General features: G+C 41.9%; 1 protein-coding gene across 3 annotated transcripts in view; it reads right to left on the bottom strand.

The window, feature by feature from the left end:
- RABGAP1 (RAB GTPase activating protein 1) overlaps window positions 1-16,377 on the bottom strand; it is a 63,052-nt gene that overhangs the window by 9,766 nt on the left and 36,909 nt on the right. For all 3 annotated transcript variants that reach the window (XM_065648365.1, XM_065648368.1, XM_065648366.1), the window contains 6 exons: window positions 6,524-6,637; window positions 6,218-6,292; window positions 5,398-5,523; window positions 5,076-5,219; window positions 3,460-3,501; window positions 3,002-3,130 (listed from right to left, as the gene is read on the bottom strand). In XM_065648365.1, coding sequence (XP_065504437.1) covers window positions 3,002-3,130; window positions 3,460-3,501; window positions 5,076-5,219; window positions 5,398-5,523; window positions 6,218-6,292; window positions 6,524-6,637 — 630 coding nt within the window. The remainder of the gene's footprint in view (window positions 1-3,001; window positions 3,131-3,459; window positions 3,502-5,075; window positions 5,220-5,397; window positions 5,524-6,217; window positions 6,293-6,523; window positions 6,638-16,377) is intronic.

Here is a 16,377-nt window from a genome sequence, read left to right as displayed (position 1 = left end):
GTCACTCCAGCCACATCCCAACTGCTCAAGTTATTCTTACTAAGCACTCCAGCCAAACACGCAGAGTATTAACCCTTCACTGACAATGAAGCGAGTATCTTCAGGTATTTCACTGCACTCACCCTGCTGAAAGACCGCCCAAATTCTTGGGTTTCACACGCCAAATCTCAAGCTATCTAAAGGTTACATCTTGAGAAGCAAGGCATCCATCACGTGAGAGGAAAGGAAGGCAGGCACACCACTGGATTTTCATCTTCCATTTTTCCAAGTGCATTAAACCAGTTTCGCCTCTAGATGCCAATAACGAGGTGATCCTGCAAAGATTTGCTCTTGTCACCCACTCTTGGGGGGCCTAGGGAAGCGTGTCCTGGGGTTTGCAAGGGGACACAGGGCAGACCAAGCACCGCAGTCCCACCAGGGAGGCAGCAGTAGCTCTGGTAGCATCGACTGCAGCACCGAGGGGTGACTTTAAGACTCCAGTGTTGTCCCAAGCTGCTCATTCACTGACCTCCTTTCCAGCAGAATGCTGCTGTAATCACAGTGCCTTAGCCAGGCTACTTCTCCCTTCCTATAAATGATTTATTCTGACATCAGGCCCTTTTCTGCTCAAAAGCACTTCCAGATACAGAGCCGAAGATTTCTCCTGACAGCAAAGGACTCCTATTTTAGGTCAAAGGAAGCAATTATGTGCAGCACTCCCTGCCACCGAGGCATCACACAGCTGTGACACAGCCGAGTTCAGCGCCGCGCAGACCCGGCAGCGCAGGCTGGCTCTCCAGACCCGGCCGTCTCATCCCCCGGCCCCAGCAGGAACCTGCAACACCCTTGTCCTTGCTGCTTTAACCCTCCACACCGCAGCGGGCACGCAGGGAATTTGGACAGAGTGGGAATAGGAACAAGCTTCTATTGGGAAATGAAAGGCAAACGCACTCATTACACATAATCTTAACCAGATGCACGTGCAATGTCTTACCTGTGGCTAATGTTAAATCATTGGAGAGCCAAAATAGCTGTGTTCTTGATTATTCCATAATTTGTACACTAGTATCATAGAAGATATGCTTGAACTCTATGCAGAACACTGCTATGTGTGCTGCTCCTACACCAAGAGTCCTTGAACATCAACATACTAGTGAAGTTGTGTAACTATGCACTGATGCTACAAAGAATTCCCCTAGCGAACTTTAAGCAAAAAGGATACTTTGAAAAACACCAGTCTATTTGACTAAAAACTAATCTACACGAAACTGTAAAGAAAGAATCACAGCTTCCTCAAAATACACAAAATAAATTATCAAAATTACATCTTAGAATTCAATCGTTACAACTATAAAAAGGAAACAATAACTTCCTGTCACTTTTTTATTAAATTTCACTTTAAGGGCTTACACCAAAGTGCCCACATAAAGCTTTAGTTACAATATTTACTGATTATAAAAGCAATTGACTCTCAGTTGTGAGGTAATGCAATATTTGCTATATATAGCTAAAGTCTGAATGTCAAAGGCTAGGACTTTTATTTCATGCAGTTATATTTAAGAAATAGAGCTTAGTGGGATATTGAAATCTAAAAAAAAAAAAAACCCACAACAAAAACAACCCCAAACAACCCACGATCAAGCAAAAAAGCTCCTCTGTTTACCTCAGTAGTTCAGAAATAAAGGAGAGCTCACAGAGCACACAGAGCTCCCTGAATAAGTTCTATTAAGAAAACAGAAATTACGGAGATTAATTCCTTTCTGGGACAGCATCTCCTCAGCCTACAGCACACACCAAACTCCAGCTCGTCTGTCTCTACTCTGTTTAAAGGAGGTTCCTGTAAGGACCAAATGACATTTGACTGTGACACTTCTTTTACAGAAGTCAGAAGTCTAATTATCATCAGTAGTTCCTAAACACTGACTGTATGAACAGTTAATCAATGACTTGTGGAGAAGTCCAGCAGCTGTGATGACCACACTAAACAATGGTCTCGATGAGCTTGCCAGCCTCCCAACAGCCCCGCAGACACAGCCGGTGCGTGCGGAGGACTCGCGTTCGGAAACATCTGCACGGCCAACGCCGGACGGAGCACCAGAGCTCGGCCTCCAAGCCGTGGCTCTGCACTACGTGCCAGCACCAAATGAAAAGCCAGAAGGCAACACTGCAAACCTCCCGCATGGGCTGCTCATGAAAAACAATGCTTTTTCGCTTTATCTAAAAACTTCAGCTAACTGTGGCAGCTCCAGGCCACATACAACTCAGCCAGCGCTTTGTTTAGTTTCCTAGGAAGCAGACTGTCTTTAGACTACAAAGATCACACCAGATTAACCTGTTGCTGTCAGCTACCTAGAGAACAAGTGAAATAGTCTTGAACAGGTCACTTAAAACACACTTAAAAAAAGCAGAATACATCCTCCACCATAAAAAAATGGCAAATCAGAACCTCACACAGGGAATACATAAACCTCAAGGTTATTTCCCTAGCTTGACTTGTAAGAAATGTTAAATGCCAAATGGTTTTCTTTCATCTCCCCAGAAGATCTGTAAATCCACCAGTGCATTTTAATGAGCTCCCTATTGCAGTGCATAAACATCAGGTGCGTTCACAATTTAAAAAAAAACCCAACATTCTGTCTGAAACATGACATTCTGTTTCTGTTTCAAATGAAACTTCCCCACTACCTCTTTTTGAAAGATACTACACCCTGTGTGCAGCTACTACTGGAGAAAGATTTCATCAAAGAACTGCAGAGATGTCTGCAATTATTTTATATTAGCGCCATTAGCCATTTAAGATTTTTCTTCAAAGTAGTTTGATTTTTAATAGCAATGAATATTGCTTCTGGTTTTGAGTTCTCCAGGTGGGCTTATATCACTCTGAGAATCTTGGGGCTTTACTGTTTCACTGCAAAGCACCTGCAAAGCATTTGCATTTGGACAGGAGAGTTGCAGTTCCATATGGAGACAGAAATTGTACCCATTAAATATACGACTGCAGTTGCCATCACCATATCTTTACCTTCATATTACATGCTAATTCCATCAGCTTTTTGGCATTTTCTTCTGAACGATATCTCTTGGGGAGCTGCACACGGAAGAATTTTAAAGCCCCTTCAAAGTCAGTCAGTAACAAATCATCCTTGGTGGTCTGGAGACAAAGAAAGAAAAAAATCAGTAACTGCAAAGCAGATTTTGTACAATTACTGAATTCCCAGGGACAAGAAAGCCACAAGAGTTTTGTAAAGCTCCAAGAACATAACTACTTTTTAGCCTTCTGCAAACAGTGTTTATTTCTGCAACCTCCTATTTCCCCGGCACCCAAAGGCCTGTGCTGCGCAGGGCGCACCAGACAACAGCACGTGCCGGACAGAAGCTGCTGGTTTGAGAAAAAGAGGACAATATTTTTGTGACAGGCATCTTAATTTTTTATATTGTGCATGGTAGTGCAGAAAACACAACATAACGTTGGATACTCACTTTTAACAATCCCAGTGCAACATTAAAGATAACACTTATTCCCTGGAGAGAAAAACAATGACAAAATAAATTAATTTCTCAGTATTTACAAGCCTAGACATTAATTTATTTAGTGGGTTTTGTTGTTTGTGTGGTTTCTGTGAAAAGGAGAACTGGGATACAAGTGTAACCAGATACTATGTTAAATCAAAGGCCCAGAGAAGGACTTCGCAAACAATTTGGAAAATATCTTTACTGGACAGCCATTATAAGTAGCGAAACAGTGTTTCAAAACAGGTTTTACTATCTTCTTAGTCATTTGAAACTCTGAAATGATGAAGGCACTGTTGTATACTTTATTTTTTTCAAGACTAGTTGGTTAGCTCAAGATCATTTTCATATAGCAACTTCTGAAAACACTGAATTCAAATGCAGCAAAATATATATATCAATATGTTAAGTTCTAGTGTTAAAAATCGGGATAATTCATGTAAAGAAAAAGAAAGTGACTCACTTTAAGACAGATTCCCACATCACCTATTTTGCCAATACTTGTTTATTTATAGTGTTTTATTTATATTGCCCAATTAAATACAACCAGATCCTCTAGTCAGTAGCAGCACACGCCTTCTTTAGGGGCACCTTTAGGAACCAAGACACGTTGCTTGCCTTATTTCCAGATTCTGTCTTTCTTCTTCGCACTACATTATTCTTTCTCTATTACTTTAAATGATAAAAAACGCTTGAAACTTCATTATGAACAGATTTACTATTTATGAATTGAAAATGTGTTTCTAAACAAATAGAACCGATTTTCTCGGTGCCATCTGTTGCTTTCCGTTACATTGGCACATGGAGAAAGCAAAGCAGCAGCAGACACGGGGAAAGGGTGAGAACCCTGACCAGGAGATTGCTGAACGCGGAAACCCTTCAGTAAAGCAACCGCAGACAAAGCTGTAACAACTGCAGATGCTGTGAAGAGTGGTTGCACAATGTTAACCAGCGAGTAAAAAAAAGCAGATCACTGAGTAACTCAAGGATGCTTCGGTACAAAACAGGATTTGTTCACTTATATTACAAGCTCTGACTCAAACTACACTACTTACCCGCACAGTACCAAGATACTGTTCTAAACATGATTACATACAAAATCTCCACGTAAAGAATGTTGCTCTCCAAAGCTGTGAGTATAAAGAGACTTCAAGTTTCCAGGAGAAATAACTCCAAGCTTGTTAGATTACCACCGTGAGAGTTAGCTGGGCAATTTTATTCACAGTGGCCTCCATGCAATAATATTCCAGAAAAAAAAAGTTAGCATTGTGTATAATACAATTAACAACAGAGGAACCCACAAATTTGTAAATTAACTCTCATCCCATGAGCATTGTACAGAATCTCAGACATTCAAGTGTTACAAGAAATAGGAGATTATAATATTTTATATAGATATTGACTCCTAATTTATATCTTTAAAATGCTAAGAACTCTTTGTCGCTGCAGAAACATAACACTTCTACATAAAAGTAATTATCACATGCCTCGCTCTAAAAGAACAGATCGAAACAAGGACATGAATCAAGACAGCAAGAAACTGCCCGAAGTTGCCAGCAGTACAAGTTTCCAGTTACAGCACCCACCTCACATAAGAGTAAGTCAATAATGTGGAAGACCATGTAGAGAGGGAATTTTGCAGTGAAGAGGGTGAGGAACCACTGGGACGCATACATGTGCGCTTCGAGGCTGATGTCCAGAAAGTGGTTATACAGATCAGGAATGTATTCCTAATAATAATTTAAAAAAAAGCATAAGCACTGAAAGTTAATTCATACTATTCTTAAAAAACTCCCAATATAGACAGTCCTCGCTCTTCACCACGAACACTATTCACGTGTAAGATAAACGGGTAGTTTTGAATTGCGGGCTCTGATCCATTCAGTTCGCGCAAGTTTAAACACCCACCTGCATGAGGCGCTCCAGCTGATAGAACTTGCAGTGCAAATCTTCAAAGTTTTGTTTGAAAAGTTCCCTGAGTCCATAATCAAACATGATTTTGACCAGAACACTGAAAGCTTGCTCCTCAGGCATCTGTGAGGGAGGAAGGTCTATTTATCACAGAGCATTTCAATCTTTCATGTCAGTTCCATTTGCCCTGACCTCCTCTGATGACATCACTTCTACCAACAACAATTAAGTTTAAAAAAGCATAATCCAGTATCTTTAAAAAAAATAAAATATCATTGTATCCTTCACTAACCTCTAAAACCAAGAGGCACGAAGACCTATAATGTAATAGGGCACACAGGCAGCATATTGATCACAGCACTGAGACCCCATTGATGTCATAAATACACTTGTGTGTATATAACACCCATGGCAATTACCATCCATATCTCTGGCTGATTCTAATAGAAATGTCTTCTAAAAAGCTTAAATCTGACCTTGAAACCCTTTAACAGAAACATTTACACTGTTGTCTCATACCCAAACTCTGTGCCTACCAGTGACCATGAGTACGAGCGCGGAGTTTCAAAAGGAAAAGGCTGGATTTGGAAACACAGTGAAACAAAGAGACTGAAGACAAGAGTCATCATGAATAGTGCAGTAGGTTTTAAAACAATGCACTTTTCTCTGTCTAAAATCATGTTATTATTGACCAACATTTAAGTGGGTATGTGGCCTGCGACCCTACCCGTTCAGGAGTTACCAACGTTTGTTCTGGACAAGTGGAGCAGCATTTGTGCGTAAACTTAAAACAAACGGGAAAAACTCCCCCACTTACATGTAGAAGCAGCACAGCAGCAAGAAATGACTGGCCTTGACAGTAGCCAATCTCTTCATCGTAGACAGAGTAGGCCTGAAAAAAGAAACAGGAGTTTACAGCATATCTGTCTTGAGCTACAAACAAAGAAAACAAAAAACTGCATTGAACATAGTTCCATAAAATTTTCACGAGGTGCATCAGTTGCCATTCTAATGAAAGGATAACCTGTATGAAAATCAAACTGCAATATATAGCAGCAGTGGCTGGTCACAGTGATGGTAAATACAAGTCATGATAACCGGTCAAGAAGAATTTAAAGAATACCTTGCATATTTTGTACAGGGAGTCCTGGCCATCTCCCCCAGTATCTTTAAAATAATCATGAGCAGGGAACGTTCGATTGATGTCTCGGGTGATAGCACTGTCTTGTGGAGACTCCTATTAGAGAAAAAATATCAAAATGTAAATGAAAACACATCAAAAGAATATAAATTACAATATGCTAGGACTGAGAGTTGGGAGATTGGCATTGTGTTCTGCGCGTTGTTCTAAATTTAACAAAACGGAGTCTACTCAAGCAGAACAGGCTGCCTGCAGGCTGGCAGCTCCGCATCACAGCCTCGATGGATCTGGTTCCCAAAGCACATCTGGGAGCAGCCGGCGAGCAGCAGTAACAGCACACACAGGTGTCCCAGGATTGCAGCGCAGACTGAGCCTGCCCTTGGAGACTCCACAACGCAAACACCGCCCGGCCATGCTTGTTTTACCGCACAGCTGCAGAGTGACCGCCAGCTACAAGCAGCTGCCTGCTGCTGTCAAAACTCTGTCCCTTGTGTTCAGCCAGAGAAACCACCCTACAGCCCCTACGCAGAATTAGACAACAGAAAAGTAGAAAACTGAGTATAAGCCCAAGACAGACACTGCCGTATAGTAAAACATAATATAACGCAGGGACAGCTGCCCGTGTGAGCCGGGCATTTCAGCGTGAGGAAGATGAACTCTGGTCTCTACTTTGCTCTGATGTCTCGTGCCTTTGAGGCAGCCAGGACCCAGCTGTTATCCACCTGATTACTGTAACCGCAGATATTACCCCAATAGCCAAAATAAAACAGAAACAAAAGCCCTCTGTTCGCCTGTAGGTATTTCCTTTTGCCGACCATCGGTTCCTCTTTCTGCTGTTTCAAGGATGACTTTTCTGGGCAGCTAATGAGAGCAAGAGCTCCTTGGTAGTGGGAATCATCTGAAAAGATGCAACAATAACCATTAAGCAACCATTGCTAATGAAAGGGCCAACGGTTCCCTGGTTAGGTGGCTTCCCTGGCAATGACTGAACACACAAATAAAACAGCCAACCTTCTTCACATGTGCGATTACTATGCAACAGTGCCTGGGTTGATAACACTGCAAACATACAAGATGCTCTGTGGAAGCAAAAGAGATTTGTTTGTTTGTTTTTAAAAAAGTTTTATTATGTCCAAATAACCCATGTTTCTGTTAGACAAACAGAAAAAAGGCTGGAAGTAAAACAGACAGTAAAAAAGTATTTGATGTAATCAGTGCGAAGATCATTAAATACGGCTTTTAGTTGATCTTTTTCTTCACAAAATGATTTTGCAAACAAGAGCGAAATTACTACAGCGTGCTTGATTTTCACTTCTGATTCTAATCCAAGGTTAATGCTCGTCTCTGTGGCTTAATACCGACATTTCATTAGGAAAGCATTACACTGCCAGCAGAATCAAGTTATTGGATTGTTTTGGAAATTATATCAAAACTACCATTCAGCATTTCAATTTGATGCTAATTAACAAGCCAAAGAGGTCTGTCTCATTATAAGGAAACCAGAAACAAACAAAACCCAAACGCTGAATAAATTTCATATAAACATAAGCCTTTTAAGTCGACACAGACAAGTAAGACAATGGACAGGTGGCGCTTCAGCTAGTTCGGCAAGTAGAGAAAGACAATGCTCAGAAACAACTCTGAAAGCTTCAAAGCACGGGAATACCGTCCTAGTGAGGACTTCCCGCTTCTCAGAGGTTTTCCAGCCTGGGGCGCAGCGCAGAACCCTGCGCTGCGAGACGCAGGAACCGCTACAGCGCCCGTGGGACCGAGCCCGAGCGCGGCCGAGCGTCACCCGCCTTCTGTGCAACGGCCAAGGAATCTCAGCCCCACCTGCCCTTTCATCCACTTACTTAATAGCAGAGACCAAAGCATCTGGTTGGAAACTCTTAGGACACGCTTCTCAAACAAATCGCTCATTATGACTAAAGAGAACTAATTAGTGGTCTCTCTCTGGCTTTGCGTGACTTGTTCAGCACTTGACTCCTGCGTTTCAGCACAATTCTTCAAGTAATCTGTAACACTAGTTCCTGCAGCTGAAACACAGCTTGGGGAGAGAAAAATTAACGGAAATGATAAGGTTTAAAAAATGTTTTTCAAACCATGGCTTTGAAATCTCCTCATTAGTACAAACTGCTGCAATCCAAGCATTGTGTAACCTTTTCTTTACTCCTATTTTTATACCTTGCTGTGAGAATTGGCTCAATGGGCAATTTCTCATGCTTTCAGGGGACTGGGAACCAAAGGAAACCCTTCTGAACCCACACCCTTCACAAACTGAGACTGAAAAATAGAAAGCTAAGAATGACAGGAAGAAAAAGAAAGTAGGAAAGAAAACAGAATGGAAAAGAGCCATGAGAACTGAGGCAAGTGTAGTGGAGATTAAAATTCTCACAACAGTTCACTGCTCCAAAGGAAGGCAGGAAAATGCAGATGCTCAGACTAAAAACATACCCTTCCTCCCTCTCTTTTAGACACTTTAAAATATTAAAGGAGTTATACTGAAACCTTCCTCTCTGGTTGATTTAAAAAGAAACTACGCGAGTAATTATGGAAACCAGGACACCGTCCAGCAGATAAACCTCATCTGTTGTATCACCCTGTCTATAAAAGCATATTGGTTCCTGCATCCTAAACTGGACACGCCTAAAGACACTTTCCTTGTATTTTTATGATCTCCCGGGGACCATCCCAGGACCTGCAGACCACACCATGCAGTTACAGCCTCAGTCAGCATCTTCGGACTGACACTGTGTTACTTCAGAAGCTTTTTCTGTAGCTTAAGCCACAATTAAAAGCACAGAAGAGATGGAGTTCCTAGTACCTCTTCATGGGGCTGATCTACTTGCAGTTTTCAGCAGATCAGGTTTATTCCTCCTAATCCCCTACTTAAATCCAAGAGAGTAAAGAAACAACAGCAAAGAATTGCTGAAGGAACAGGGTCTGTGATGGAAAAGGGCAATCTGAAACAAGAAATCTCCAGAGAAGAGCAGGAAGTTTCCTGCTGGAAAAGGCTGAGCCCTCAAAGATCAACACCAGCTTACGGGAGAAATCCCATGGGGGCATAAAACGCGAAGGCTTTGCCTGGATACAGGTTGACTTCGAAAATGACATAAAAATGGAAAAATGGTGAGGTCCCAGCTGTAGAATCCTCCCTGCTCTCACCCCCAGAATGATCCAGAACATGGATGGTTCTCCCTGGGTGAGTTACCTGACACAACCACCGCAAAACCCAAACCGCCTGATTCTCACTCTTACCACCGTGGCATCGATTCTCACATTGCCATTATTTCTTAGGAAGGTCCCACTGGCTTTGCAAGTTACTTTGTCAGAGGTCACTGTGAGAAGGGTCTAGAGACTCGGTCGCTGGGTGGAATTTTCCTGCTTTGCCGGGGTCAGATCGGCGCGCGGCATCTCCTGGCCGAGCCCCGACGCGGTTCGGGAGCGAGCGCCCGCTGGACACTTGCGGCGGCTGCAACGGGCAGACGCCCAAACTCCCTGAAGCTTTCACAGGCAGCAACAAGCGTAATATTACACGATGGGGAGAAGCTATTTTGAGCAGATCTGCACATTTTAAGCACATCCGAAAATATTAAAGGGTCTTTCGATAGCTGTTTTCAGTGTTAGCAGGATACCGTGTCACCAGGTCTGTTTTGCAGGTTGATGACATTCCCAGGTTTACTTTTTTTAATAAGCAATATTTACACCAACTTTTACACAGAATACATTCCTGCATTTGTCTTCGACCAAACCACTGTGAGAAGGTTTCCGTAAGAATGACACCTGTTACTAAGACCTTAAGGAAATATTGCAAAACCCATTTTTGAAGCAATGTACTGTTAACTTCTCACAAGAGATGCTGTCCGCAGAATGTAAGCGTTACCTGGAGTTAGCACTTACTGAGAAATTCACAAATAAACAGTATTTGTGGAAAAAACTGAATAATGTAGACAAATTCGGAATAGACAGCTGCAATTTGATACAATAGTGCATTGATACAGCATACTTTCAGTCCAAATATGGCAATATAGTGCAATTCTAAAAATAAAAGTGAATCCCTTGTGATATCCAGTCATTTCACTGAGTTCGTTTCCTTTTAGGGCTCAAGTTTCCCACAGGAAAATTATAGAGAGGAGTTTGCCTACGGTGCCCTCCGTCATGTGTGGATGGAGCAGAAAGAAAACGCGCTGGCAGGTTCTGCTACTCTCACAATTCCATGCAAGCCGGACTATCTAGAGCAATCAAGATAAGAGAAAAAACCCCACCCACTCCCAAACGAACCCACCTTCATCAGCACGGTTACACAAAAGTCATCCCAGACAAGACGTGAAAACATGTGACGTATCGTTTATTTCTTAAATGTATTTATGATCCATTCAGACCTTCAAATAAAGTGTACAAGTGCATTTCAGAATAAAAAACTACACTCTCCACACAGCTCTGTAGAACACTACATTTCATCAAGAAACTTGAAGCAAAAACTTCCTATGAAACCACCCATGCATCCTTTGGCTACAATAATATCACTGATCAACAAGTACTGCTATTCAATTCTGAGTTTCCCTTTAAAGAGAAGGAGCATCCTAAAATATGCTACCCCTTCCAGAGACCTCTCTTTAAAGAGAGAATAGTCAATAAATTAGCTAGGCTTTTAGGCAAAACAGTAAGGCTACTTAGTACTGTTGATGCATGATCCATACATTGGAGAACAGGCAATCCCAGGCTATGTGAAATGCGCCAACAGCCCTTGAAATTTTAGTAGTATCAAGATACATCAATCCAGAACAAATGGCAGACAAAAAAAAATGTAACCAGTGGAGCAATCACTGAGAAACGCGCAGTTTCTCTTAGGATGGGATGTGCTGATAACAGATTCAGAAAAGTGTTTATAAAATTCATTAAGAACCACATTGACATTCTTAAAATTACATATTTTACAAAGCCCTAAACTGTGTGACCGGACAATTACTGCCGTGTTAAATTAGTTCTTTTAAAATACATATGCACGTATGTATTTTACATACATGTGTGTTTATCCGTATATATGCTTTTAAACAAGCAATTTAACAGGGCAGTAATTGTCCGGTCACACAGTGCACACATATACGTATGTACATCTACAGCAAAAAGGAAACAAGCCAAGAGATGTGTGACACAGCTGGGGTACAGATCGTCTCTAAGGAAATAATACATTTCTTTGAGATTCAATAGCTCATAGCAAAATTACCTCTTGGAAATAATGCAAAGATTTAGAATCAGATATTTACATGCTTCCAATTTATCTAGTTGCATTTAATATTTTAAAATATCCAAGTATTATTTTAAATCAGTAACATTTGTCATTTTTGGCTCAACTGTAGTTTTTCTTATTATTAGTCTTAGTTGAAATATCAGCTACAGAAATGTCTTAAAACGATGGGGCAGGAGTCGCCCTCTCCCCTGTATTTTAACACTTCTGAGTTGGCACAAACCAGGTAATTCTGGAGCCAGGACAACCACCCCTTCTTTCCTCAGCTGCTCTGCGTATCCAACACCGTCTTCGCCAGCTCCCTCCCAGCAGAGCACAAACGGCGCAAACCCCGGCAGAGCCGCGGGCCCCGCGGAGCCCCCGGCACCCCCGTGCGTCAGAATCAAACACGGCGTTACAGTCTCGGGGCCGGATTGCCTCTCATTCACCTGTTTGCTGTTCTCATCTGCTTGGGTGGACTTTTTCCGTAGTTCTTTGTAGCAGGGGTTTCACACTCACACCTCTTTCATCTTTTAACACGAAATAATTTCCAGCATTAAAAGGTACACAAAGTTCTTACAAACAAACACATACACTTTCTTACGTGTGATTTTGTCTGTTCTTGGCCTTTCCACTGGAACTCAAAGAACCACCAGCTGTCCCGCTCCTCGTGTAAAGAGCTGGACTGTCTCCTGAACAAAACTCAGAAGGACCCTCTGACAACGTCAAATCTGCGCAGAACACACCGAAATAACGTCCCCAGCGGCTCCTGCTGTCCCGGTCAGCGAGCGGGACACAAGCAGCACGAGCACCCTTCGAGGTACGGCCGCTCCGCCGCACTCCAGCAGCAAACAACCTAAAAGCACATGCAGGCACAGCCTCCCATGCTCGCGCTTTAATTGTAAACAGCACGTGGAAAAAAAAAAAACCAATTAAAAAAGGTACTAATACAATTTTGAAATCCCTGAAGAAAATACATACCCACGAGTATTAAGAACAGTAAAAAAGCAATTAGCAATTGCAAACTCGTTTCCATCCTGTTGCATTCATTAGAGAAATACAAAATTGAATCTAGTGTTTACATGCTAGAGTTACAATAGAAACTAGATTTCAAACGTTACATATGGAGAGAAATTTATCAGCGTAGGAACTTGCAAAACACTGTGCTGTACAGCATTGCTAAAGACGTAAGTCTGTGAAGACAACATATGCGATTGCAAATCCTTTCAGACAGTTCCAAAGCGTGGCTGGAGGTAATGCTGCTTTCTGTTATCTGAAAGGATTAACTGCACCATTATTTTTAGTGAGTTTTAATGACAACAATTTATCCTCAAGAAATACCTAACCCCTCAAAAACCAAGGTGATCAGAAACATACAGGTACCTTTCAGCCCTCAGGGTTTTATTTCTTTGTACACTAAACATCGATTCCTTTGACAGCATCTACAGAAAACGTTTTAAAAATGTTCTTATGAAATACTTTTAATACTCAGTAATGCTAATATTTAAAAATACTTCACAGTGTGGTACTAATTTAACTTCATAAAACAAGCAATTCGAGTTAGCTAAAGCTCAAAGCCTTACATTATATTAAAATAGTCCAAAGATTTCACACACACACACAAAATCACTAGCACTATAAATATGCCTAAGCCACTTTAGTGCAAAGTCTGGTTTTGCTTTCCCTGACAAATCCCTCTATATTCCTGCCAGCATATTAAAACGTCATCCTTTACTAATCTAATTATTGGTTTTTAAGGATTCATTTACAGTTGAAATCCCAGAAGAACTTTTTTTCAATTTACCATAAAAGTAATGACTTGGTTTATTAAGCATCTGATTGCTTGTATCACGTGATCTTTGTAACGTTTAAGAATGACTCTCATACGCACAGCAAGACTTGAGTTCATCTTTACAAGGAGTTGCTTGAATTTATTTAACTTTTTAATTAAAGGATCTCCAGTAATGACCACCGGAGAGAAGCCAAAGCTTTGAGTTACAAAATCACTATCTTCATCTTACAACTTCCTAACAAGAAAGAAGCGGGACCGAGCAGCCGGATCCGTCCCTCGCGGCCGCCCGCGGCGCAGAGCTCCGCGAGGCAGCGATCGCCGGCTTCGCGACGGGCCGGGCCGTCTAAACTCCCATTCTAAACAGAACCTAAAGCACCGTGCATCCGCTCAGCGTGTCTGAAAACTCCTCGGCAAATAACAGCGCTGGTTACGAACCCACACAGAGCGACTTGCCCCCCGGGCAGAGCCAGCACCTCCCGCCAGCAGCGCAGGGATCGCAACACCCCAACGTCTTCGCGCCAAAACAGAGAGGACTTCGACAACTTGTTTCTCAATTAAATAACCACGAATTCACAGCTAGAGAATCAGTTTAGACTGGACAGCTCGCTGAAGTACACCAGAGGCTGTAAACAGCCAACCTGGATCAGGATGCAGGAACGAAACTTACTTTAACATTTTCATTAATGGCTAAAGCTCGAGAGATCCAAATAAGATATGGGTGAAATCCACAAACGTTTCCATTTGCAACCACCACTAAATGCAGGTAGAGCAGACACAGACTGTGGTTTGTTTTAAACTCTGCGGTGGGAATAAAAACTGAAAGGTGGCAGAAGTCACTATTGCGTGAAGAACCATGAGCAAAGCTGCCTGCATAAGGAAAACTTTTCACCTGTCTAGAAAACCTCGTGTCAGAGAAAACAAACCTGAAAAGCTGACTAAACAAACTACCTCACGTCAGGTTATTTCCCTATTGCTGGAACACCTCAGCCGGTCAAGCACGACGCAGGCTGGTGTCATCCCGTTGTACCTGAATGGAACCGGAGGGTTTGCGGCGGGAGCCCCGAGGCTCTGAGGAGCGGCCTTCGGAGGTTAAACTCCACCTTCTAAAAAATGTATTGTAAAGGGCATGACTCAAATTAAATACTCCACTGTTTTGACAGCAATCTGCAGCCCACCAGCAGCGCAGGCACATCTGTCCAGAGGTTTCCTTTGTTTCCACTGGCCGCAACTTTCAGTTTCTTTCTATAAATACAACTGCATCTGGTTTCACACATACTAAGTTTTAACTCTGAAGAGCAACTATTCCCCCATTTAAGCATAAAAACCACAGAGGCCTTTACACCTCTTGGATCTCAGCAGAGCATCACTGACAAACGTGTGCTTTGCCAACTTCAGATAGTGTTGGCAGTGAGGTAAAATTCAAGTTTATCTTGAATGCCACCACAGAAAGGACGTGTCATTGCATCCTGCAAAGTCATAGAAGGGAAGAAAAAGGTTTCTAAACTAAACAACAAAACAAGGACCAGGTCAGGGCAAATGTTTCAGCAGGTGCTTCAAGTACTTGGAACAAAAGAGGTGTTAAAACAACAGAAGTCCTCTAAAATCTCAGCCTCCTCTTATTAAAATAACCTACAATAGTTGACTAAAGTAACTGGAAAAAATTTTAAATGGGTCTTTTGTTTGTAATGTCTGAAGGCAGACCCCTATGCTCAGATACTTGCTCCTAAGAATCATGTTTTTTAAAGCACTGACCTGAATTAGAAGCTCTGTCAACTTCAGACCCTGATGTGGAGTAAGAGACTGAAACGTTTCACCTGGCTGAGTCCTGCAGGTCCAGCACACCTGTGACCATCACAGCAGCTGGGAACACCCGACAAACAACAACAAACCTGCTGACCCAGTTTACGTCCCAAACCTTTCCATCTCGCATCACATACATACTTTGGAAGTGTCTTTTTCAGAACTGCTGAAATTTTGCACTTCTTAGAGGGGTCACAGAGATGCAGCACAAGACTGAAATCTGGATGTTCCCGTTGGAGCTGCTGTGAGGGAGACTGCACAACCTCGCGCTGCTCCTGAGACTCCCTGCGCCTTGATACTCGGTACCACCTTCTTCTTGTCTAAGACGTGTGACGAATATTGCAGAGAGCCCTTCAGCGCCCTGACACTGAGCCCTGTCAGAATTCCAACAAGTAGAAACTAATTTCTGAGTGGTAAGAAGCTTAAAAACAAGTACAAAACCCCTAACAACACATAAAGACTGTAGGAACTGTAACATTAAAAAAAGGTAACAGTAGATAACAGCAAAACTTTCGTTTCACACAAAATATATCTGTTCAGTTAAAAAATACTGTCACTTGATTGCAGATTATTAAAAAAAAAAATCCACAGATTTTTCTCCCCACCTATTTGGAAAAATGACAATATAATCACGCCTAGGCTCCCAGTAAACTTAAAAAAAAAAAAAAAAAAAAAGAGTTCTAGATGGAGCAAATTTTCACCTTCTGAGAAGTTGTGCATTTAGAAATCCTTTCCATGGCACTGCATGACATCCTGCAAATGGAACCTTCCAGCAGCTTCATTTCAAAGTGAGGCAGATAACCCAAATAATAATTAAAAAAAAAATTATGGTCTTGAGATGGAACTTTAAAATTTGTTCATTTAATCACATCATAAACCACATTTTTTATGAAGGTGCAATTTCATTTCTGTACTCTCCACAGTGTGGCATGCATCTGTGCAATGCTCTTGACACCAATTTCTGAAGCATCAGGCACACTTGGGTACGAATCCAGCCAAGAAAGGATTAGTTTTGTA

This window comes from Caloenas nicobarica, chromosome 19 (genome assembly GCF_036013445.1).
Source record: "Caloenas nicobarica isolate bCalNic1 chromosome 19, bCalNic1.hap1, whole genome shotgun sequence".
NCBI lineage: Eukaryota > Metazoa > Chordata > Aves > Columbiformes > Columbidae > Caloenas > Caloenas nicobarica.
Note: the sequence above shows the minus strand (reverse complement) of the source record. Positions and strands in the feature narration are given on the sequence as shown.